General features: G+C 41.4%; 1 protein-coding gene across 2 annotated transcripts; it reads left to right on the top strand.

The window, feature by feature from the left end:
• Window positions 1-451: 451 nt before the first annotated feature.
• On the top strand, window positions 452-22,552 carry QRFPR (pyroglutamylated RFamide peptide receptor). 2 transcript variants are annotated; one of them, XM_009936581.2, is made up of 6 exons: window positions 452-1,006; window positions 14,409-14,567; window positions 15,171-15,232; window positions 16,037-16,272; window positions 17,856-17,953; window positions 19,873-22,552. In XM_009936581.2, the coding sequence occupies exons 1-6, from the start codon at window positions 667-669 to the stop codon at window positions 20,274-20,276; spliced, it is 1,299 nt and encodes a 432-aa protein (XP_009934883.2). In that variant the 5' UTR covers window positions 452-666; the 3' UTR covers window positions 20,277-22,552. The 2 variants fall into 2 exon arrangements, with proteins under 2 accessions (XP_009934883.2, XP_009934891.1); XM_009936589.2 differs by having other exon boundaries at window positions 17,909-17,953; window positions 19,873-19,963.
• The last annotated feature ends 234 nt before the right edge of the window (window positions 22,553-22,786 follow it).

Below are 22,786 nucleotides of genomic sequence, written 5' to 3'. Positions count from 1 at the left end.
GTAGCAGGGCTGGAAGGGCAGAGAAAATCCCCACCGCTGCCCTGTTTGGGCTGGGCACGGTCCAGCAGCAGCGTGACCCGCCGCGGGTGGCGGGAGTCTCCCCTCACGCAGACGGCCCCGCACCCGCTACACAGTCTCTCCTCTTTCCCTCTCGGCCTGATCCCAACCTGACGAGAGGCTGGCTTGGTAGTTTCAGCTCCCACCTTGGGCGTTTCGAGCCCTTGCTCGGGAGACCCAGGCCGTGAACGACGGGCAGCTGCCGCAGGGCTGCGGAGGGGACGGCGGGGCTCCCTCCGGCGATCGGCGGCCGCCCCGCTCCACAGCGGCGGGGCCGGGGCGGGCCCGCGCTGCGCGCTGATTGGCTGCCGACGCCCCCCCCCCCCCCCGGCTGGTCCACGGCAGCCGGCGGAGGCTGCGGGCGGTGCCGCCGCCTCGAAGTTTGCCGCCGGGGGGAGGCGGTCGTGGCGGCGGCCCCGCTCCCGCCTTTGCGCGCACCTGCTGCCGCTTCTCCGCCCGCTTCCCCGCGCCGGGTCCGGTCCGGCGGCGGCTGCTGTTGCTGCTTCGCCCCGCGCCCCGGCAGAGCGCCGGAGGGGCGGCGGTCCCGCGATGGCGGGGCGCGGGCGGCGGCGCTGAGGGGGCTGAGGAGGGAGCTGGGGGGACGGCGCCATGCAGTCCCTGAACATCACCCCGGAGCAGTTCGCCCGGCTCCTGCGGGACAACAACGTGACGCGGGAGCAGTTCATCGCCCTCTACGGGCTGCGGCCGCTGGTGTACATCCCGGAGCTCCCGGGGCGCACCAAGGTGGCTTTCGTCCTCATCTGCGTGCTCATCTTCGCCCTGGCGCTCTTCGGCAACTGTCTTGTTCTCTACGTGGTGACCCGCAGCAAAGCCATGAGGACCGTCACCAACATCTTCATCTGCTCCCTGGCCCTCAGCGACCTCCTCATCGCCTTCTTCTGCGTCCCCTTCACCATGCTGCAGAACATCTTCTCCAACTGGCTCGGCGGTGGGTTGCAGGGGCTGGGGCGCGGGGTCCCGGGCCGTTACGAGCTCGCCTGGCCGCTGGAGGGAGGTGGGATGGGGGCGGGCGATGAGGGGCAGCGGCGGGCCAGTGCTTGTGGCCAGCGCCGCCGCCTGTGAGGGACCGCCCCGCCTGTGAGGGACCCCGTCTGCCCCCCCCTCCCCTTCCCGCCGCCTGTGAGGGACTCCGAGGGGCGTGGGGTGTCCGCGCGGTGAGGCCCGGGCAGCTTCGGCCGTCGGGGCCGGTCCTCGGCTGAGGAGCAGGAGGAGGAGGAGGGCGGCCGCCCCGCTGTGAGGGATCTGCCGTCCCCGCTGAGGGCAGCGTAATTTCCGCGCAGCCCTGAGGAGCTCTCCCTGCTCGAAGCCTTCGGTGGAAACTTGAAGCGCCTGCCCTCCTCGGAGCCGCTGGTCGCGTCCAGGCGTCCGTAGTCTTCTATCGTAGGGCTGGGAGGCTGTCTCCACGCGTGTCCGTCCGTGACCTCAGCCTGCCGTCAGCTGCTTTTCCGCAGAGTTCAATGGTGACTACACCACTCCCTCAGGTTGTGTTAAACCGAGTGTGCTTTCACGCTCGTCTTCATTAAAAGTCGCAGTGTGTGTGTGAGGAACCATACGTTGCGTGGTGCTGATGAGGTAGTCTTGAGGGACTTTCTCTTGTTTTCTCTCTAAGTGATGAAATCTGTCTGGCAAGTGAAATACCAGTCTTCAGTCAGCTGGAGTTCCTCTATAGCAGCCGGCTGGGAGTCAGACCTCCTTAACCTTACGTGAGGAAAAAAAATGTGTCCTTGGAGAAACAGGGGAGTGAGAGAACATGGAGAATTTATGTTGAAGGGATGCTTTGTTTTCAAGATACATGGTTGTATCTTGGGAATGATGTTGTGTTCCTGTTGATGTGAAGGACCTTTGGGCAAGGCCTCCCTGATGCCTAGAGATATTTATCTTTTTTTGTTTGTTTTTTATACATCCCAGTTCCAAGGTAGTAAAGTACAAAAAAGGCAAAGGTGAAGAAACACTGCATATGGTATTTATCTTCCTTTTCTTGGTCTTAAAACAGTGTTTGACAACTATAAGTGGAAAAATAAAAGGGATGGTTTTGCAGCAAGTAGCAGACAACATGTTGTGCAACCACAAATTTCAAATATTTTTCAGAATATTTCAATATGAACAGAAAAGATATTCACAAAGTGACGCAGTTAAGTTTCAGTTTCCAGGGCTTCCTGTGCTTCTATCACCGGGAGACAGTGAAGGTTACTTTCAGAACATGGAGACTGAATTCCAGTACATCCTGCAGGCTAGAATGCAGGATGGGAATTGACAAGTCAGAGGAGATTTGAAAAGCACATGGATACCTAACACAGTGAGAAATTTGCTTTATTTTTGTCTGGAAAACAGGAACTTTCTGGGAAAAGTGATGAATACACAACTCCAAGGGCTACTGATAGTAAGGACAACTTATTTTCTTACAAGCTGTCTTTGGGGGAGGTAACCACTGCTTTAGGACAGTACAGATGTTGAACCCTAAAACTAGTAAGGATGTGTAAATAAAAACAATGGCGTAAATTGGTAGCTATACTGCTGTGCCTTCCTTTTGACTGCTGCAGTTTCAGTTTCGCTTCCTCAAAGAGGAATACAGCAAAGTTACTGGTGGCATCAAGACATCTCGCATAAAGGAAAGAGGACTGAATTGAGTAGCTTTCCTTAAAGGTAAGAGGTGTGATTCTCCTCACTCATAAGGAAGACTCTGGTTTGTCAGCTTGACCTTGCATCTGACTAGAATCACCTAAATGTTGGGTTGGATGAAGCCTCCACCTCAGGTGAATTACGGCAGATATGGCACAGGCATGTGGAACAGTATGGGAAAAGTATGTATGTTTCCGTTTACCTTCCCTTACTGAGGATGCTTGACAAAAATCTGGAAGTACTGAGTGTAAAAGGTATAGCATAGTTGCAAGAAGTATCTTTAGATATTCGGTAGATGGACGCGTTAAAGTATACTGTTCTGTGGGTTTTACTGTCTTTTGTCTAGCCTCTTTACTGTGCTGAAGCATCTTTAGTACTAGTGGATCCACAGGTCCCATTGACTTTGATAGCAGCCCTGATGGTCCTGGTAGGGTAATTAGCTTTACCATGGTATTGGGAGGATATAATAAGTAGCATAATTGATGGGTGTTACCCTTCACTGTTGGCGTGTGTGTGAAGTAAAATTCAGGAAAACAAATGAGATGTGAACTGATGGTATCCCAAGGGTATCTGATTCCTGAGGCTTATGCTGTGAAGCGTGAATGGTGATTACACTTATACTGCCAATCAGAGCGTGCCAGTCTGGGAGGAGTCTTTGCCTTGCTAGCTTTACTGATTTAATTTTCCTTTTGCTTTTCATTTTGTAGTCTGAAAAAGCTTCTTTTCATCCACATTAATGCAACATCTCTGAGTAGTGCAAGCTACAGCTCTTAAGAAAAAGGTGATTTGACTATGTAGTATATCCCTGCTGGAAAAAGTGGTGCATCCTGAGGCACTTGATGCTAGAAATATCTTTGATTTTCTGAGCATTTAGTCTCTTCATATCTTGATTTAGTTGCACGTGCATCACTAAGACAAACATCTGTAGTAGGTGATGTGAACTGAGACTTCTATGTTTTGTACTTCTCTTTGATATGGAACTGGTTCTTTATTTCCATGCTTGTGTGTGTTTCTTTCTCTGCTTTTGCCCTGCAGAAACCCACAGCAGAATGGCAGAGGTGAGGGGAAAACTGCAAACACTTTAGACTGTAGAGGCAGAATATACAAACAGAAGAACAGCTGCAGTTTCAGAGTAACTGTTACCTTTTGAAGACATTATTGGATACCATCAGAAAGGACTAACTACCATTTTGGTCCTTCTAAAGTGAAGGGTGAAACACTTTCACCCCAAAGGGTTCCAGGTGTGTGTAGTTTACAGTAGGACTCCATGAAGAGTGTTGATAGCTGGTGATGTAAAGTAATTCAAATTGTGAATGGTAAAGTGGCTCCTCTAATAGATATTGTTTGTCAGAATTCCTTAGAAACAGAAGATTTCTCAGGTTCTCTGCATTACATTTATCTGAACTTCTGGCAGAGAGATGGGAAAATCTAAAGCACTGGCATGACTTTTTCTACAGTATATTCATTAATACATCTTAACTTCATTTACAGTTTAGCAACTGCAGTTTCAAGAAACTGAAGGTGCAGCTCACTTTGCCTTGTGATTATGGAGCATTAACACAGACCTGCTAGCTCTACATAGGCAGCAACTGGGAGCAGTGCCATATTGACGAAAAATGGGTGAATTGGTCTCACTTTTGATTCTTTGATCTCTTAAGAATCTGTATAGCTGTGTAAGACTGTAATAGTGACAGTATATGATTTAATTTTTGAATTTATACTTTGCAGCTAAAATGGCTGTAATTTCTAAGGGAACTTTTAACAAAAATCCTGCAAGCTAATCTCTCTGTAACGTGGAAGATACTGTGGAAGAAAATGAATATTGTGGGTTTGGCATAAATGATCACTGGGATCATATTTATTGGTAAGAGGAAGATAAAACGGGGAACTTGAGTAAGGGGTAAATTAATACATACAGCAAAGGTAGTCTTCCTGCAAACTGAAGCAGTTGAGGATTTGCTCTCCTATGATCATAGGAGATTAGTAGCATTAGTGGTCGTGGTCTCGTTGTCATACTGATGGCAGCGCTGTTAGAGACAAATTTGTCTGTGGGCCAAATATTACACCACTTAGTAAGCTGAATAGCAGTGTTATCTTTACAGAACTGCCTGGAGCGACTGGAGAATTACTTAAAATGCTGTGTGATATAGTAGTCCTGGCAAAAGCTAGGGACAAAACATGAGGTTACAGTAGACCTAGCACTATGCTACATCTCTGATGAATTTCACATCTTACAGTTAGAATATGTATTTTCAAGACAGGTGTCAGAAGGTGGCTTTTCCTGTCATTTAGAGTAGTGAGTCATCTCAGGCACTTCTGAACACACAGCAGCATTTGAAATGCCCTCATGTATCATGTCTGGCCTCCAGCTGCCACTCAGGAGAGGGGTGGTCCTTCTGTGCATTGCTGTCATGTCTGGTGCTTCTTGACGTGGCAGTTGCCCCTTCTGTAAAGGCTTGGTTGAAAAAGAAGTGGCATCTTCTACCCAGTTGAATAATATTTAGCGTGCTTTCTGTTCTTTACAAAACGTCTTGTGTCAAGCAGTGTCTTACATTGCTTACAACTTTTCTGCATGATAATGCATAAACATTCCTTACTGAGGGATTAAAACTAAATCTTAGCAGTGGAAATTATGGCCTTTTGTGTCTGATATTTGTGGATACCTCTAAGTTCTTTGGTGAGACGTTAGAAACTTCTTCACTCTGACTCACTTCTGCAATGTTCTTTGATACTGAAGAGTTTCCAAATACTCTCAAACTGCTGATATGCTGTTAGGGTTAATACTAGACAGTAAAGCTGGACATGAGAGATGTGGTTATATGAATCTCCTGTTTTTAAGCTTTTTTCTAACTTTCCAATTGAACTTGTCTAGACTTGCTGTAAATCAGGTCAGTGACATGAGCATTCTTCATTTGCCTCCCACAGTATCAGAGGTTATGACTCGGGATTGATCTGCTTCTGTTTCAGCGGCGCTGAGTCTAGTTGGAGGCTGGTAACTAGTGGTGTCCCCCAGGGGTCAGTACTGGGCCCAGCCTTGTTTAACTTCTTCATCAATGACCTGGATGAAGAGTTAGAATGTACCCTCAGCAAGTTTGCTGATGACACCAAACTGGGAGGTGTGGTAGATACACCAGAAGGCTGTGCTGCCATCCAGTGAGACCTGGACAGGCTGGAAAGTTGGGCAGAGAGGAACCTGATGAGGTTCAACAAGGGCAAGTGCAGGGTCCTACACCTGGGGAGGAACAACCCCATGCACCAGTATAGGCTTGGGGCGGACCTGCTGCAGAGCAGCTCTGTGGAGAGGGACCTGGGTGTCCTGGTGGACGACAGGTTAACCATGAGCCAGCAGTGTGTCCTGGCTGCCAAGAAAGCCAATGGGATCCTGGGGTGCATCGAGAAGAGTGTGGCCAGCAGGTCGAGGGAGGTTCTCCTTCCCCTCTACACTGCCCTAGTGAGGCCTCATCTGGAGTACTGTGTCCAGTTCTGGGCTCCCCAGTTCAAGAAAGATGAAGAGCTACTGGAGAGAGTCCAGCAGAGGGCTACGAGGATGGTGAGGGGACTGGAGCATCTCTCCTATGAGGAGAGACTGAGGGAGCTGGGCTTGTTCAGCCTGAAGAAGAGAAGGCTGCGAGGGGACCTTATAAGTGCTTATAAATATCTCAAGGGTGGGTGTCAGGAGGATGGGGCCAAGCTCTTTTCAGTAGTGCCCAGCGACAGGACAAGGGGCAACGGGCACAAACAGAAGCATAGGAAGTTCCATCTGAACATGAGGAAGAACTTCTTCCCTCTGAGGGTGACGGAGCCCTGGAACAGGCTGCCCAGGGAGGTTGTGGAGTCTCCTTCTCTGGAGATATTCAAGACCCGCCTGGACAGGGTCCTCTACAGCCTGCTGTAGGTGACCCTGCTTTGGCAGGAGGGTTGGACTAGATGACCCACAGAGGTCCTTTCCAACCCCTACCATTCTGTGATTCTGTGAAGAGCAGGGTGATTTCATAGTTCTATCTGTACTGGTGAACTCTTGCCTTATCCTTCGTTCTCCATGCCCTGCTATTGTGTATTTTGGGGTATTTGCTTATGAGTAGAAGCAGGAGTAAAATTCTGTATGAAGATGGTTTTAGAAAGGGTTGTACAGTTAATGCCTCAGTAAAGGAAATAATAGGCTTATTTTTTTTAATATATATAATATGTTGGCAGGTTATTTTGCTGAGAAGGAACAAAACAACACTGACAAAAGGAAACTTACTCTACTCACATATTCAGTGTAGGGAATTTCTTACTGCAAATTATGCATATCATTAATTAGTGTAAATATTAAACGCGATCAGTAATGTGGAATATTCGCTGTTGCATTAATTGGGCAAAGAAAGAAAGCAAGTTTTAGGATGCAGATAGATTCATTAGTGTTTCACGTGAGGTGGTTGTTAGGTCCTTTTTCTTGGTAGAAATACCTGGCATTCTCTGCCTTGCATTGAGGGAATCAGGAATGTGTTTGCCATGTCCTGTTTTGCTCCCTGCAAACAGAGTCTCTGTCTTAAGAAGAGTTTTGGATCTTTAGCCTGTATCCCTGGCAAAATAACCCACCTGTACTCCCTGTTTGTACCACAATTGCAGACAGTAGTTTACTGCAGTAGTTATGTGTTCTAGTAGCAGCGCTTCGCTGTGCAGCAATCCTGCATCTTTGCACGTTTGATTTTTCTCACTGATTGCTGTATTTTGAAATAAGCTGTTGATCCAAGTTTGCCTGTGGTGTCCATTTCAGTGGCTTTGTAAACCTACAGGCAGAGAAGCTGCCTGTGAACCTTGGAGGGAAGGGGGAAGGAGGGTGGACAGTGTGGAATACTTTGGTCAGCTAGCCTGAGGTGTGTGGTCCATGCTTTCAAATTGCAGGATAGCGGGAATGATGTGGACTCCATCCTGCATCGGTAAATAAAGTACAGGCTATTTGGGGTGCATGGTCTTAATTGCATGGGCTCATACCATACCATTTTATCTCAGCTACTGTAGATGACCACAAACAGACTTAAACTACCACAGGTCTACCATCAAGTGCTACACTCATGCCTTTTTCTGGGTGGATGTATGTGTAATGTTTTTTATCCTCTACAGGTAACACCTGAGAGGCTTGTGCATCGCAGGTGGTAGACTACCAAGGCTGCAAAATGCCTGTATATCCAGGAATCAATGTAAAACAAGGCATTGACCAAGCATGAAAGACCCTTAAGGATATCATCTGTGTGATGATGACTGACTTTTCTACCCTGAAGTTAGAAGTATAAGGCCTTACTTGCATCAAGTGAGCTGGAGAGAACTGTTTACAAGCTGTGATATAGATTTTAGTGCAAGGGCTTGATCAATAACATTTAACAGAGGAAGGAACAATTTGATTTTTACCAGAGAATGGTTTTAGGGTTTTGCCTCTGCTATCCAAACAAAAGAAAAACTGATCTTTTAAAATGGGTGATGAAAAGGCTAAATCCTTGTTACAGGCACAACATCTGATAATGAAGGCATGAAGAATTGTTTAAGGGAATACTGTTTATATTTGCAGCCTTCTGCAAGTGTAATGAGTTTAAGATAAAGAATTAGTAATAACAGGATGGTCAACTTGGAAAACAGTGAGTGGTCGAGCGTCTCTTAAAGTCTTTCACTTTACACTGAAGGTGTCTTTAGTAGTTATTGATTTAAATCAGCGGCTAAGAAATATTGGTTTATATAAATGTTAATGTTTGGAATCTGCACTTCATGGCTATTTTTCTAGAAAGGGGTTGCATTCTGCCAGTTAATGATTAAAATGTGAGGTGTCTGATTAAATATAGTTCTTTTACAAGATAGGAGACTACTTTTTGATAAGTAAGAGGATATTTTTGTATGTATGTATGAAGTTTTTTCCCTTAGGGAATGTGATTTATTATATGGTTGTCATTTACGGACTGTCGTGAAGTTGTTGGATAGAAGTTGCAGTGTAACCGAAGTGCAGGAGGACACCGTAATTTTCAGCAGTGAATGTCCTGTTCTAATAGATGTGTCAAGTTTGTTTGAAGCAAGTAGATCTAATCCTTTCTTACATCATTTATCTGCATAGATTTGAAGAAGAGTGTATACTTCCCTGCTTCTTAATTATGTTTCTCACCTTTGAAAGACAAATATCTCTAACTGCTTTCTTCTGTATCAGAGGCTACTTGCCTCTGCTGTTTGTTACAGTTTGGAGTGGTGTTTTCTTGACAGCATCTGTAGGTTTATGTTGATGATTGGTCTGTCTCAAACTTTTAAACATTGTTTCTAAAAATTTGTCTTAAACTCTCCTTGCTTTTTCAGCATTATTTCAGTGTATATAGAGCCAGTAAACTCTCCACATTCCATTTCTTCCTCTATTAAAATGAAGTGACTTATTTCTTCTGCAAATGCTTCCTTTATCCAAATGCTGATTATCTTAATGACTCAAAAAACACTATAAGGAGTGAGACTTAATCTTGACAGAAACTTACTGAAGTGGGCTTTTGTTCTTCACTTTTGTTGTTACTCTTTCACTGACTGTCCTTTTCAGATAGGATCTGAATTTGTTTTGAAGAATCTGTTGTTCAAAAAGAAGTAAATAACAAAATAAAGCCATTAAATGCCTTTATCATAAAGATAAAAAGCAAATCTATTCTTATTTTCAGATTGGTTGGGCGATACAGAACTTCATTGTATTCTTAATCCAATGTTGTTTTGTTATAGTTGAGTGTGTCATAACAAGGACATAGTACCTGATACAAATAAGTAAAATATCTAGCTGCTGTGTTAGTGAGTGGAAAGAAGGCTTGAATAATACTAGCTGTTAAACTGTATTCTCTCCAAACTGTGTTCTAAACAGCTATATTTTTATCAGCTTGATTAGAAGAAAGTATAAACAAGTATATTCCTTTAAAATCTTCTGTTATTGTGTGATAAGTCTGAACAGAAACACGTGGAAACTAGCTTTCTCCTCAGGAGCTGAAGAGCCAGGATTTGAGGCCTGCTTTTACACGTTTCCTTTGTTCAGTGATTACGGCATTCAGTCAATTTAAGAAAAGGAAGAAGAGATGCATCATCTGTGTTTTGGGAATGTTTAGACCTAGTAAAACCTACCTTGCCTGTTAAATCAAGTCTCAAGAGCAAGGTTGTGTTTAGTGTCCAGAATACTGTGTCTCGTTTTGGACACACAGTACAAGAAAGATACTGATAAACTGGTGTGAATTCAACAGAGGGCCACACAGACGTCAAGGGTAGGAGTAGCTGCCCTACGTGGGTGGAAAAGCTGAGGGAATGGAGTTTGTTCAGCCTGGAGAAGGGACAATTTTGGGGCAACTTCGCAGCATTTTGTGGTGCATACAAGGAGGTTATTGAGAAGATGGACCCAGGCTCTTCACAGCAGCGTGTGGCAGGAGGATGAGAGGTAAAAGGCATCAACTGAAACAAGAAGGTCAGAAAGGATAAAAGGGAAATTTTCTCCGTGTGAGGGCCATCAAGCAGAGGATGAGGGTGACTCAGGGAAGGCTGTGCTGGCGTCAGCCTTGGGGATTTTCAAGATTGGAATCATCTGGGCTGCGTCTGGCTTGATTGCTGATCCTGCTGTGAGCCACAAGGTCAGATTAGAGACCTCCTGAGTTTGTTTCCAATCAGCATTATTCCATGGTTCTTTAATTCTCTTCTGTGCTTATCAAGACTGGCTGAGATGCTGCCGTGAGGCCATGCTGGGAACCTGTAGCCTGGAACTATCTGAAAGAATGGGGCAATAGAATCAACACTTTGGACATTAGGCAGATAAATCCCAAAGAATAAAATGATGGTTGGACTTCCATAAGGGCTTCTGAAGTCCTTTCAGTAATCTAATTCCAACTCTGCAACAGCAAGCTTTCTGTTAGAAAAGAATGTGATTTAGGGCTTGTGGTCCTGGAGACAGCGTTTCCAGAAGATCTGCTGAAGAGTTAGTCTCCATATAGATGTTCTGTTTCAGAATATCTCTAGAATAACCAGTGTGATCACTATGAACTTTTTAGTATTGTGAAATAATAGTTTCAGGTTGTCTTCTTCCTTTTTCTGTACACTGCCCCAACCCAACTACCACCATTCTGAAATAGTTATCATATTTAACAATAAGTGATTCTCATTTTCCATGTGTACCAAAGCTGATAGTGTCAGTAGATTGAAAACATAGGCTATATAATTTAGAGTATTAAAAGACTTGGAGAAAGTCTTTAGTAATTATCTAAGCAGTTTGGAATGGCTGGTATATATTTATAAATAAAATAATGGAAATTTTGGAAATGAAGAACAGGCTTTATGTGGAAAACATTCCCCCTTCTGTCAAGTACAGTGACCCTGGTATCTCAGGATTGAATCCCATTCAAACACATTAAGGATGGTGGAGCTGGATGTCAAATCTGTTGAAGTCAGCTTTTCATTGAAGCTGATGACTTTGCATTTGCCTATAACATTCTAAACACTGTATTTCTTTCTTTTTTTTCCCCCATGAATTTACCTGTTTCAAACACTCATGGAAACGAGAGCTGATTTTGTTGCTAAGCAGTCACTTAACCTTGGTGAAGTTTTGCATTTGAAACATTAGAGTGTCTCCTGATTTCAAAAGGCTGGAAGGGTTTGTATAGTGAGTGACAGTTAAGGGCAAGGAAAAGAGCCGTAAAGTGGTATGGTAATGTTAATACAAGTTGATAGCCAGAGACCCTGGGCTTGGTGGCACGGGACACTTCAGGCAGGTTGAAATGCTGTTTTATTTTTATTCTTGATATATAGAGGCTTTTTTAGTAGCTTTTAGCTGCTGTCCTTTTGAAAATTTAATGTTATTTCTTGTTTATAAAAATGCATGTGGCTATTTTGCTTTGGCCACCAAGACCACCAAGGAAAAAAAACTGTCCTGTGTGCCTCAGAGCGGGTGTTCCTGTTTCAGCCAACTGTGTCTAATGAGTAACATCCTTTTGTTTCACATTTCTGGAAGTGCTAATGTCACTCCTGGTTCAGATTAGCTGGATCAATCTGTAGGTATTATGTATATTCTTCCTTTTACTGCCTTTTAAACTGTTACATTTATATAGTTTAGGTGATCACTTCTTGTGCATTTGTCTTCAAAGAGATGAAATAAGGAGTTTCTGCAGCCTTTTCTCCTGGGGTTTCAGTTAAAGGCATGGTGGTAGTCTGTGCTCTTTGACAGTGTAGTTATTGGGAAGAAAATGAGAAGATACCCATAAAAGGCAATGAAAATCTGGGAGTTTGGGAATTACTACCTCATGAACTTGGGTATTCTGTCTGCTCTTTGAATAGCTGGGCAGAAGCTGGAAATTCCACCAGACTCATACAGCTTCAGTGAAAGTGGCTGTATCATTTTGTTAGTTAACTAGAGTAATAAAGTGATATTTCTTTGCTTATAGAATCATAGAATAGTTCCTAAGAAGAATATTCCTAAGAATACCCTGGGACTTCAGTCAAGGAATAGTGCATTACAGGAAAACCCCTATAATGGAGTATAGTTCAAGTAGACTTAACTTTGGCTTTTTTCACACTGTAAGAAACAGCACAAGGTGATAGCTTGATTTTTTTTTTATTTTTTTTTTTTTTGCTACAGCTCCAGCGCTCAAACTTGAACACATTTCTTTAGTGAAACAGGAACTTCAACGTTTCTTTCATGGACAAATTTTGCTTTTCTGTTCATGTTATTTGTATCAGGAGTCACTTCTAACTTAGTGAAGAAAAAACTTCAAACCGATATTGGAAACTCATTTTGATTCAAAGGCGTAGGATTTGGATTTGGTTGAAGATCACTTTAGCTCTGCTTTACTCATGGCAGCAAGCTGATTTTCAGAAGTGGCCAGAGACTGTATGCCATAGCTGTGTCTTTGGTTGTATTCACCATTTGCCATGTACAAAGAAGGTATGATTTGAGCTTGCTGTTTGTTACCTCATGGCAGAAGTTTCAACACACTGATTGAAGGACTATAAATTTGGCTGAGTGGGTCTGGTCCTTGTATGTGTAGCACATACTGTACTGGGTATAGTGGGAAATTGATGAGATGCTGAGTTAATAAGATATTGGCTGTGTTTCATAAGGGTTTTACTTTGTGCTTACTGTAGCCAAGGAAGAAGTGGGGGGAATTTTATTGTATAAAATGCAGTTGATACAAGATGTTAGGATGCCTTGTCTTGCTCTTTCAACACACTGGAAAAATACATACTAGGTGAGAAACAGACATGCAGCCTAGTGCATCTTCTTCCATGCAGTTCCTACTGACCATGCTAAGATTTCATTCAAGTAGCTTGAAATTGGGCTACACAGTATATATTTATTCCGTTTTAAGCCAGATCTGTGTGCACATTCATGGTGTTGCTGGTGTTGAATATGTACTTGAAAGGTACTTGGCTTCCATCCTCTTCCCTATGCTTCCCTTTTTGGAGCTATAGAAGAAGTGATTTTTTTGGCAGCTAGAATTGATAAGACTGGTAGCAAACCAGTTCCTTCTTGTAAGCTACAGTGGCTTTTAGCTTGGCCTAGCAGACAGAATTTTCCCTGTTCTTTGTTCCCTTCGTGGAGGGGTTCATTTCCTGTTTATTTTCTTTCCATTTTCTATACTTTTATTGCTATATTATTTTCTATACTTTTATTTATTAAGTGTCTGTAGCATCTTAAAGCTTGACTTACAATTGGATCAGATATTCCTTTGGCTATTTACATTTATGGATTATATCCGAGTAAGGTATAAGTAATGGTCAAGTAAGGGAGGTAACTCCAGCCATTGTGGAAATAAATAGCTGATACTGAACTGTAAGAATGTGAGGGAACTGTGAGAATGCGGACATACAAAATTATCTTGGGGTCAGAAAATGAGTAAATGAGAAGTAGGTTGGGAAAGGTGTTAACATAAGATTTTTGAGAGAATAATTTATGCCACGGTTTCTAACGTGGTTGGGACATGGGGGTGAGTAATGGAGAATGACTAGTATGTTAAGAATTGAACATGTACTTTTGGGAAGCTATAGCAGCAATCTGTGCTAGCTATGCATAAATACAATGGGAACCTATACAACTGTGGAAATACAGGCAGGAAATTGCATTTAATTTGGCCAGTGTCATTAATATAATGTGTTAATTAGGGAAGAGGGAGACTTGGAGAATGGGAAGATGATGAAGAGGTTGAATTCTTCCTCTTATGTTATGCTTGTTAGAGGACTCCTCTCTCTATCTTTCTTGGCAGAATGATGCACAAAGTACCAAAGTGTACAAATAGAATGGTATTTAAATGAGCAGAAGGAATGTATTTGCAACAGCAGAAAAGGTAAACTTTTAAACTGGTAACTCTAAAACCTTCATATAACTGGAGCGTAATCTGCCAAGATAAAAAAAGATGATGAATATCCCTGTAACTTGGCATATCTGAAAACGGATGATGGAAGACTTGGTCAAAAGTGAAACAGGAGTAAGTGTCAGACTTACACAGAGCAAGTGAATATGTCCTTAAAAGACTTGGTTTTGCAGATGTAAATGTGTATGATGGAGGAATGACCATTGAAAGCTACTTTTGATGAATAGCTTAAATAGATGACTTGGCAGTTTAGCTGGTAAAATAAATCTAAGAATAGTCTCTTCTTTTTGCACAACAGCACGTTAGTAATGAAGTCTAGTATTAATAACATTTTCATGAAAAACTGCAACAGTTGTGTACCTTACTTTCTAACTATTGCAGGTGCCTTCGCTTGCAAGATGGTACCGTTTGTTCAATCCACTGCTATTGTAACTGAGATTCTTACAATGACCTGCATTGCTGTGGAAAGACACCAGGGAATTGTGCATCCACTAAAAATGAAGTGGCAGTACACCAATAAAAGAGCTTTCACGATGCTAGGTAAGATTTTAGGCATCTCCACTAATTTTGCATATAGAGAAATAATCTTCGGTGCAGATGGTGTGACAGAACAAAAGGCACTGATATGATCAGTGATTCACAGATAGAGTTAGTAAGTCTGTAACATTTACAAAATAGCTCAAGGACAGTGCCCATATGTACAGTAGTTACTAGCCAAACCCCTGACAATAAACTTAGAATCTGAAGACAAAGATTTACTTAACCAAGTCTCTGATGAACCTTTGGCAGCCTTTCCTTCTTTTTTTTTTTTTTTAAGAAAGGTTCAAAATGCGCAAGCACCGCTAAAGCAATGTCATAGCTGTAAATGGTCCTTCCACTGTAACACAAAGATAACATACATAATGCTGCTCATGCAGATTAAATTGCCTTTACACTTGAATACCAAAAAATGAAGGTAGTTTGAGAGAAGGAAAACTGCTAAAAAAAGAGCATGCTGTTATTGTTGTGAATGTTGACTGATGTATGCCTCATATTTAAATTGTCTACTTTGCCTGACTTTTTAAAGATGAAACTGTTAAACTGTTCATACATTTTTTAATATTTGGTACAACAAGCAGCATAAATTTTTGTATTTGCTTACAGGCATAGTCTGGTTGCTGGCACTTATTGTTGGGTCACCTATGTGGCATGTACAACGGCTTGAGGTATGTTAGGTGAAATAGGAATTTACATATTAAACTTGGTACTTGCTGGATCTTTTTGTACCTTTAGCAATGAAATTGAATAAACTCCTAAGAAATGAGAGTGGGATAAGATAAATGGAGCTTTTGTTCTGTGTGCCAGCATGAGAAAGGCTAAGGATTAGGACTTGCATTCACTGGAAGGACTACCAGCAGGGACTAGTCATGTCTGTCCTTCCCAGTTATGTCAAAGAGCAGTAATTACATCTGTGATTTCCACTGTGGCTTCCTTTTGCTTTGTAGGTGCACTGGCACACAGCAGTGTAGGGTTTAGATTACTATTTCAGGATGACATAGTGTTCCCTGAGATCTGGAAGAACTGTGTCTAGTTTAAAATGTAATTAGCTGCTCATTATAGTTTAAGGACTTACAGTACACTTTTGGAGGGGGGGAGGGGGAAGCCTTGTCAGAATCTGCTGCTTGTGAGGTAGAATGTTAAATCTTTTTTTTTTTTTAAGTGACTAGTATGTGAGGTTTCTATACACCTGTCTTTACTTGCAAAATGCATAGCCAAGGTCTCCTTTGAAAATCCGTGTTTAAAAAAAAGAAGGTTTTGAGGAGAAGTGCAAATCACAGCATCTCCTGACCTCTCTTTGTCAACTTGGGTCAACACAACACTTCATGTGGAAAATTGCTTGGAAGAATTTTGTCACTTAGAGAAGTCTCTCAGCTGATTCTTGTATTAAGACCAAGGTGTATTTGAATGAGCTTCGTTTTTACACTTGGGGTAAACACTGTAGTGACTGATCTCCTTTATACTTGTTACAGGTTAAATATGACTTTCTGTATGAAAAAGTGTATGTTTGTTGCTTGGAAGAATGGGCCAGTCCGATTTATCAGAAGATGTATACGACCTTTATTCTTGTTATACTCTTCCTTCTTCCACTGATGTTGATGCTTTTGTTGTACACTAAAATTGGCTATGAACTCTGGATTAAGAAACGAGTGGGAGATGCTTCAGTTCTTCAGACCATTCACGGGAGTCAAATGTCTAAAATATCAAGGTTTGTAAAGTAAAATACAGTTGGAACTTGGACTTCTAGAAAGCCTTTTTGCCCTGACAGTTCTTGCAAATCAGTGCCAAAAAAAAAAAATATCTGCCTTTCCTTATCCATTGGGACGTTTGCAAGCATAGACCAGGATTTTAAAACTAGCTAGTTATTTAACACTTAGATACCCAACTTAAGGCAACTTAAACGTATTTTCTTCGGAGTATAGTGTAGCCGCATCTTCAAAGTCAAGCCCTTTCAATAAATCTCATATTATACATTGTGAAATGCTTGTTTTTAAAAGCTGTAGGCCATGAGTTAGAAGATGACTTGGGGAAAATGCTGCTATATTATTTCTGTATGTTCTATGGAGAGTTTGTTACATAGTTCTGAGACTGAGAGCACTGCTTTATGAGCCTATTATAAGTTAAATTGGCATATGGGAAAAAATCAGAACTCATCTAAAAACTACTTTGGTACAGTTTAACTTGATATAGCTTCCAAAGAGTTTTGAGTGTTCTGTGATGTGTTTGTGTGAGACTATCCAGATGGTAACGCTCTATCTGAAGTTATGAAAATCAATAATTAGCAGCTTTACTATTTAGCACTAAATATAGTCTACTCTTAATATTGCCTCATGTTTTTTCTTTTCATTTGGCAAATTGATCTGTTGCCTGATGTGCTAGAGACCTTTAGCAGTTCTCTCTTTGAGGAGAGTATCACCTTAAGTATCAACTGCAACAAGAATACAGACAAGCAGCTTAAAGATAAATGATTCCTTAGATATTTGTCTAACAAAGTGTCTAAGGAAGCTGACCTTTGTAATTCAAAACTGAAAGGGGGTGGAATCTCACAGGAGTGAAGGTGACGTGTAATCTTCAGGCTACTCCTCAGTTTATTTTCACACAGTGGGGAGAAGATCCTGTAAATGCTACCAGTGAAGTGCTGCTGCTTTAGCTCAAATGAGATATCCATCTTGGGATCTATAAATGTAGTTATATGAATTATGTGTCAATTTGGGGATGATGATAAATTCATGTATACCTTGAGTTTGTGAGATACTGCAGTGGAGGCAGGGAGTGTGTTTTCTACTCTTACTTTAGCACTTCACCTACCAGCAAAGGTTGTAGGTTTACTACCAGCAGGTGTAGTTTCACTTACTCTGTCAAATTCTCTGTGTAATTAGGTGCTGCGGGTGTGATCAGTGCTCCCAGATCTAGGAAGAGACTCTTGTTTTTTGAACTACTAATGGAATTTCATGTGGTTTTCCCCCCTTCCCCCATCTCTTACTATTGGAATTGCATCTGCTTGAATAGAGTGAAAATGCCTTGCAAGATACACTAATGCAGCTGCAGCAAGCAATGACAAAATGCATTGCTTTCCAAAAAGAGAGAAATAAAAGGTGTTAATTGATGTACTACATTTATATGATGCTGCCGTTTTTGTTTCAAAGGGAATTGTGTACTTCTGAGCGTTCTTCCAGGGTTTGATTTGTATCTGCAACCATCAGAACGCATTTACAGATCTAACTTGGAGACGCATGTAACTACTGGTCAATTCTTAGTGATTCAGTATGGAATGTCTTGATGCAATTTCAGGAAGAAGAAGCGGGCAATTGTTATGATGGTGACAGTGGTGTTTCTCTTTGCAGTCTGTTGGGCCCCTTTCCATGTGATTCACATGATGATAGAATACAGTGAGTATCTGCCATGTCATATAATAAAGCCCTTCTTGTTTTTTGGTTTTTTTTTTTTTATAATGGATCTACAGGTTGTGAAAAGCTAGTGCTGCTGCAGCATTCAGCTGTAGAGTACCTTCTCCTAGTAAAGGTTAGAGTTGTGCTTATAAATCCTGGATCACTGTCTTGTAGTAGAGCCAACAACAGGTGAATTACTCTGAAGTCTAAGTGTGATAGACAGATCTGCAGTGCTCATGGAAAACGAGTACATTTCAAAAAACCTCTTATCATACATAGCATTTGGCAGATGCCTTGTATCTGAGATAAAGTTGTGTGACAGACAGATCTCTTCTTCCCTGCTGTGCGAATAAATTAAAAAAAAAAAAAAAAGAAGAAAAGATTATCTTTGTGTGTATTACTGTAAACCCTCCTGAACTTTGTTGCAAGGTGGGTGGGAGGGAACTCAAACTCTCCACCAGCTCTTTTAGAATGTAAGCTCTTCAAGAAGGAGATTGCTGTTGCTTCTCAATTTGTACAGCATGTAATCAGTCCTGAAAAGGAGGTTTGCTAGGCCTTACAAGACTCAAGAAAAAGCAAGACTTTAGTATTAGGATGGTGAGCACATCTTTGTGGATTCTTTTTCTGTCTGTCTGTCATGCTACCCTCATTTTGTGAAAGGTCAAAAGTACCAGGCTGGAAGGCAAAAGCTATTTCCAAGTATAAAACCTCTTGGAACAAGTAACTTTTTAATTCAAATTTAATTGTAATTTAATGTGTGAAGGCTTCTATTTGCATTCACTTAAGTTTTCATACTGCTTTGAGTGGAACTGCTATGAAATAATTATCCCTTCACTTGCCCTAGTTTTAGTGAGGTAGATGGTAATATAAATACTGGACATTGTGATAATACGCAATGAGTACAGTTGAACTTTTTTCAGTGTTCTGGACTGGATGCTATCTTGGAAATGCCCTCAATGCATGTTATCTTTGCTTTTTGGCATTTGCCCTGTTCTCTGGGGTCTTGTACTGTTCATCTCCCATCTCCTACATGGCTACTGGGATAGCACGTGGGACTATGCAGCAGGCTATATGTAGGAAAAAGAGGAAGTTTTTAGTAGTTGTACTCTACTTGCCAAAGCAGCAGCCGTTTCTTTGTATTCTATCACAAATAAGATTGTAACAGATAAATCAGTAGTCCTGCAGCCAGTCAGCTGAACCGAGCGATGTTTATGCCTAGACAGAATCAGAAGAGCAGAAGCTGTAACTATGAAATTTTTTGGGTTGCCCATAACACTCCATGAGCTGTTTGCTTTCTTTTCACTGCTAATTTCAGGAATTATTTCAGGTCCTACAAGGCTTTTATTTTACTTGCTGTGTAAACCTTTGTAGTGCTTATCCAAAGTTTGGTCGCTGAGTGTTTTGAATTCAAGGAATCCAGAGTCCTCTGTGATCTCAGTGATTAAAGAGTGAGAGATATGACCAAGAAGATGCATTTTTACCTCCAGGAGCTGATCTGTGTCACCGCAGAGGAAGAAGCTGTGTACGGTTAGTGAGAAGACAGGGATTGCTGTTAAAGTACTTAGATATTTGATACAGACATGAAACTCAGAGCCAGAAGAACAACTTGAATACACAAGGCCTGTACTTAACAGACTGCAAGCTTTCTGTCGCCTGGCCATTGGGCAGTTTTTTTGGCTCATAAATTGCCTCTTTCAAATGACTCTGTCCTTATTTACATATACGCAAAGCAGGGCTATGTGGTAGATTTTGGTCTTTCCTTTCTGGTGAAACCTGGTTGCGAATATTAAGAACTTCCAGCAAGGTCTTTTGTTGATTTTAAGCAAAAGCTTCTAATGCCAGACTGGATATAAAAAGGCTAAGTTAGGAGGCATTTATGACATTCAGTGCTTACAGCATATTTCCTTTTTCATTTCCAGGTAATTTTGAAAAGGAATATGATGATGTGACAGTCAAAATGATCTATGCAATCGTCCAGATTATAGGATTCTTCAATTCTATTTGCAACCCTATTGTGTATGCTTTCATGAATGAAAACTTCAAGAAAAATTTTTTGTCTGCCATCTGCTTCTGCATTGTCAAAGAAAATACATCACCAACCAGGCACCTTGGGAATTTGGGGATTACTATGAGGCAGCAAAAGGCAAGTGTCTCTCAAAGAGAACCCATTGACTCCGACGAAGCCAGGAAGGAGGCATTCAGCGATGGCAACATTGAAGTCAAGTTCTGTGATCAGCCAGCTTCAAAAAGGAATTTGAAAAGGCACCTTACCTTATTCAGCTCTGAGCTGACTGTGCGTTGTGCATTAGGAAATGGACAGTAGCATCACAAAGGTTTTGAGAAAGGAAAAAGCATTCTCTTTATATGATAACTTTGAGTGAGCCATTTAAAATAATGTTCTACTTTGCATGCTGAAAGGAGGGGAAAGTATTTTGTGGATTATAATAATGTTGGGATAATGGTTGAAAAAATCTAATATATTTCATAAGGATGAAAAGTAAAACTTTGGAAAACAATATTACTGCATGATTTCCAGGAAAAAAAATATTTTTTTCTCAGATAACTTAGGGCTAGTTTGCCCTCTGCTTTAGGTAAACCAAACAACTATTGCTTGCTCTGTTTATTCTGTGTTTGGATGCTGGCAAACGGCTGGACCATACACAGCTGAATGCCAGAAGACAGCAACTGTGGAGAGAATACACGCTTTTTTTGGACGACTTGGAAATCTGACTTTGGGTCTAAAATTGTAAGATCTGCTCTCTGCAGCCCTGAGGGCAGAGGAGCTTCAGATCTGAGTTCGGGAAAAATGCAGACTGAGATACAATTCTAGTTTGAAAAAATAGTATATGAAAGAGCCAGCCAGCCAGAATTTGGATCTGAAGAGATTAAGGTTTAAACATTGCATGTGTGTTCAGATTTTGTTAACAGGAAGCATATTAGAAATTAACAATGCATGCATATTTAATGAGCTGTTTTTACAAGTTAATTCTTGGGTACGAATTAAAATGCCGGTGTAATGCCCTGTAAACTGCATTGTTCTGCTGAATAATGTAGGAGTTGAAAGTGCAGTGTTGCCATTTTCTGGAGGGATATGAGAGCCAGATCCAGAGCCTGTTGGGACTCTACAGATGACTTTCAATTGAATATCACGATCTTCTGACTAAACGCATCTCTGAAGACATGCACAAACTTTTCTCTCTCTATCATCTTCAAAGCGGATTAATTACTGTAAAGAACAGGGTCAGTGTTCTGTTATTTTTAGGCTTTACAGTATATTAGGGGGGTGAAATCCATATAAATTTGAAACATTTTTGCTCTGAGTGGGTCAAACTGAATAACTGTAAAAGGATGCTTACAAAGTGTGGGACTGGAGGAAAAGTGTGATCTGGAACGATGCACTGTGATCTGATCCCATAAATGAGGCTTTGAAATACATAATTGCAACTCCAGGTGAGGTTACTTTGGATCCTTTAATAGCCTGAGAAATGTCGGTGCTCTCCTCTGTCATCCCTTGCCTCACCTAAGGGGCCTTGGTGCTCCCTTGGCAGTAAATTTTAAGATTCTTTTACGGCTACTTTACATTTCATTGTAAATGAAAACTTAGTCTAAATTATCCTTGTATAACTAGAAAGTAATCTGATGCTCTTATAAAGTTTACAAATTTCCATTGGATAAGGCATTCTGCTGCTGGTTTGTGACATATTATTTAGGTATATATTATTTATATTGTATACTGTATACTCCCATGCAATGACAGGGGAAGATTCCTGACTTGTCCTGACAGCCAGGAGTTAAGAGCACTCCTATTTACATAAGCATATGTATTGTATAATAAAATAACAATTTTGGGGAGCTGTATCTGGGTAAAACAACATGAGTAAGATCAGGTTCTGCATTAGACAGCCATGCAGACATGGCCTTGTGCATTACCTTGGAGTAATGCTGTAAGCAACAGCAGCAATTTTTGCCTGCAATTACAACTGTGACTGCCTTTGAAGACTGTTTCTGCCTTAGCTTGTCTTTCATCTTTGTAGGCAGGGGTCTTTTACTAAAAAAAGGTTTCTGCCCTGGAGAATAGGGGCTAATGGTGGTTTATTATCATAGTTTTCCTCAGCTGGTGTAAAGTTTATCTGACTGATAACTGTGTTTTGACAGATTCTGTAACTGAAAACCAATTTACTTTAAGCTTTTTATTTATTTACACTGCTAGTTGGAGTGACAGATTTTAACAAAGATTTCAAGGTATTTTATGTTTTTCTTTTGCCTTATCTATTTCTTCTGTTGTCTCATAAAATGTTTTGTCAATAAGTGTTGTCGTATTAATTTTTTCATTAAAATTCCTTTTTGGCATTGCTGGTGCTGTTTTGCACTGGGAGCATCTAATACAAACTTCATTCTTTGAGTCTCTCTTTGTTTAAAGATTCGTATAAGCTTAAATGGGCTTTTTTTAGTGATTAAATTCCAGTCCTCTTACAGGTGCCAGCTGTTACTGTAATCCTGAGATGTGATTTAAAGAACTTTGCAGAATATGGGGGAGGGGGAACATCCAGCCTTTTAGTAGGAGAGAAGTGGTAAATGTTTCAGCAAGGATGTGTGTAGTTATAGTTAAATTAAATATAAACCAAACTACTAAAGACAGTTCTCATTCTGTCCTTAATAGTAACTATGTTATTTGTGCATTTTTGACACAATAATTTCCTCATAGATGGGTAATCTTGTGAGAAGTCCTAGCTGCAAGGAATAGAAAAACCTTTATTGACTTAAGCAGAACCAAGATTTTACCTGTGTGTGTTTCTTCTTTTTTTTCTTTTTTAATTTGTCAGAGCTCCAGCT

This window comes from Opisthocomus hoazin, chromosome 5 (assembly GCF_030867145.1).
Source record: "Opisthocomus hoazin isolate bOpiHoa1 chromosome 5, bOpiHoa1.hap1, whole genome shotgun sequence".
Classification (NCBI taxonomy): Eukaryota; Metazoa; Chordata; class Aves; order Opisthocomiformes; family Opisthocomidae; genus Opisthocomus; species Opisthocomus hoazin.
This window is presented reverse-complemented; position numbering and strand designations above follow the sequence as displayed.

Excerpts from the sequence above, each read along its gene's own strand:
- QRFPR (XM_009936581.2), top strand. The coding sequence starts at position 667 with ATGCAGTCCCTGAACATCACCCCGGAGCAGTTCGCCCGGCTCCTGCGG. Across the intron at positions 15,233-16,036 it reads GGCATGTACAACGGCTTGAG|GTTAAATATGACTTTCTGTA; the intron begins GTATGTTAGGTG and ends TACTTGTTACAG. Across the intron at positions 17,954-19,872 it reads TCACATGATGATAGAATACA|GTAATTTTGAAAAGGAATAT; the intron begins GTGAGTATCTGC and ends TTTCATTTCCAG.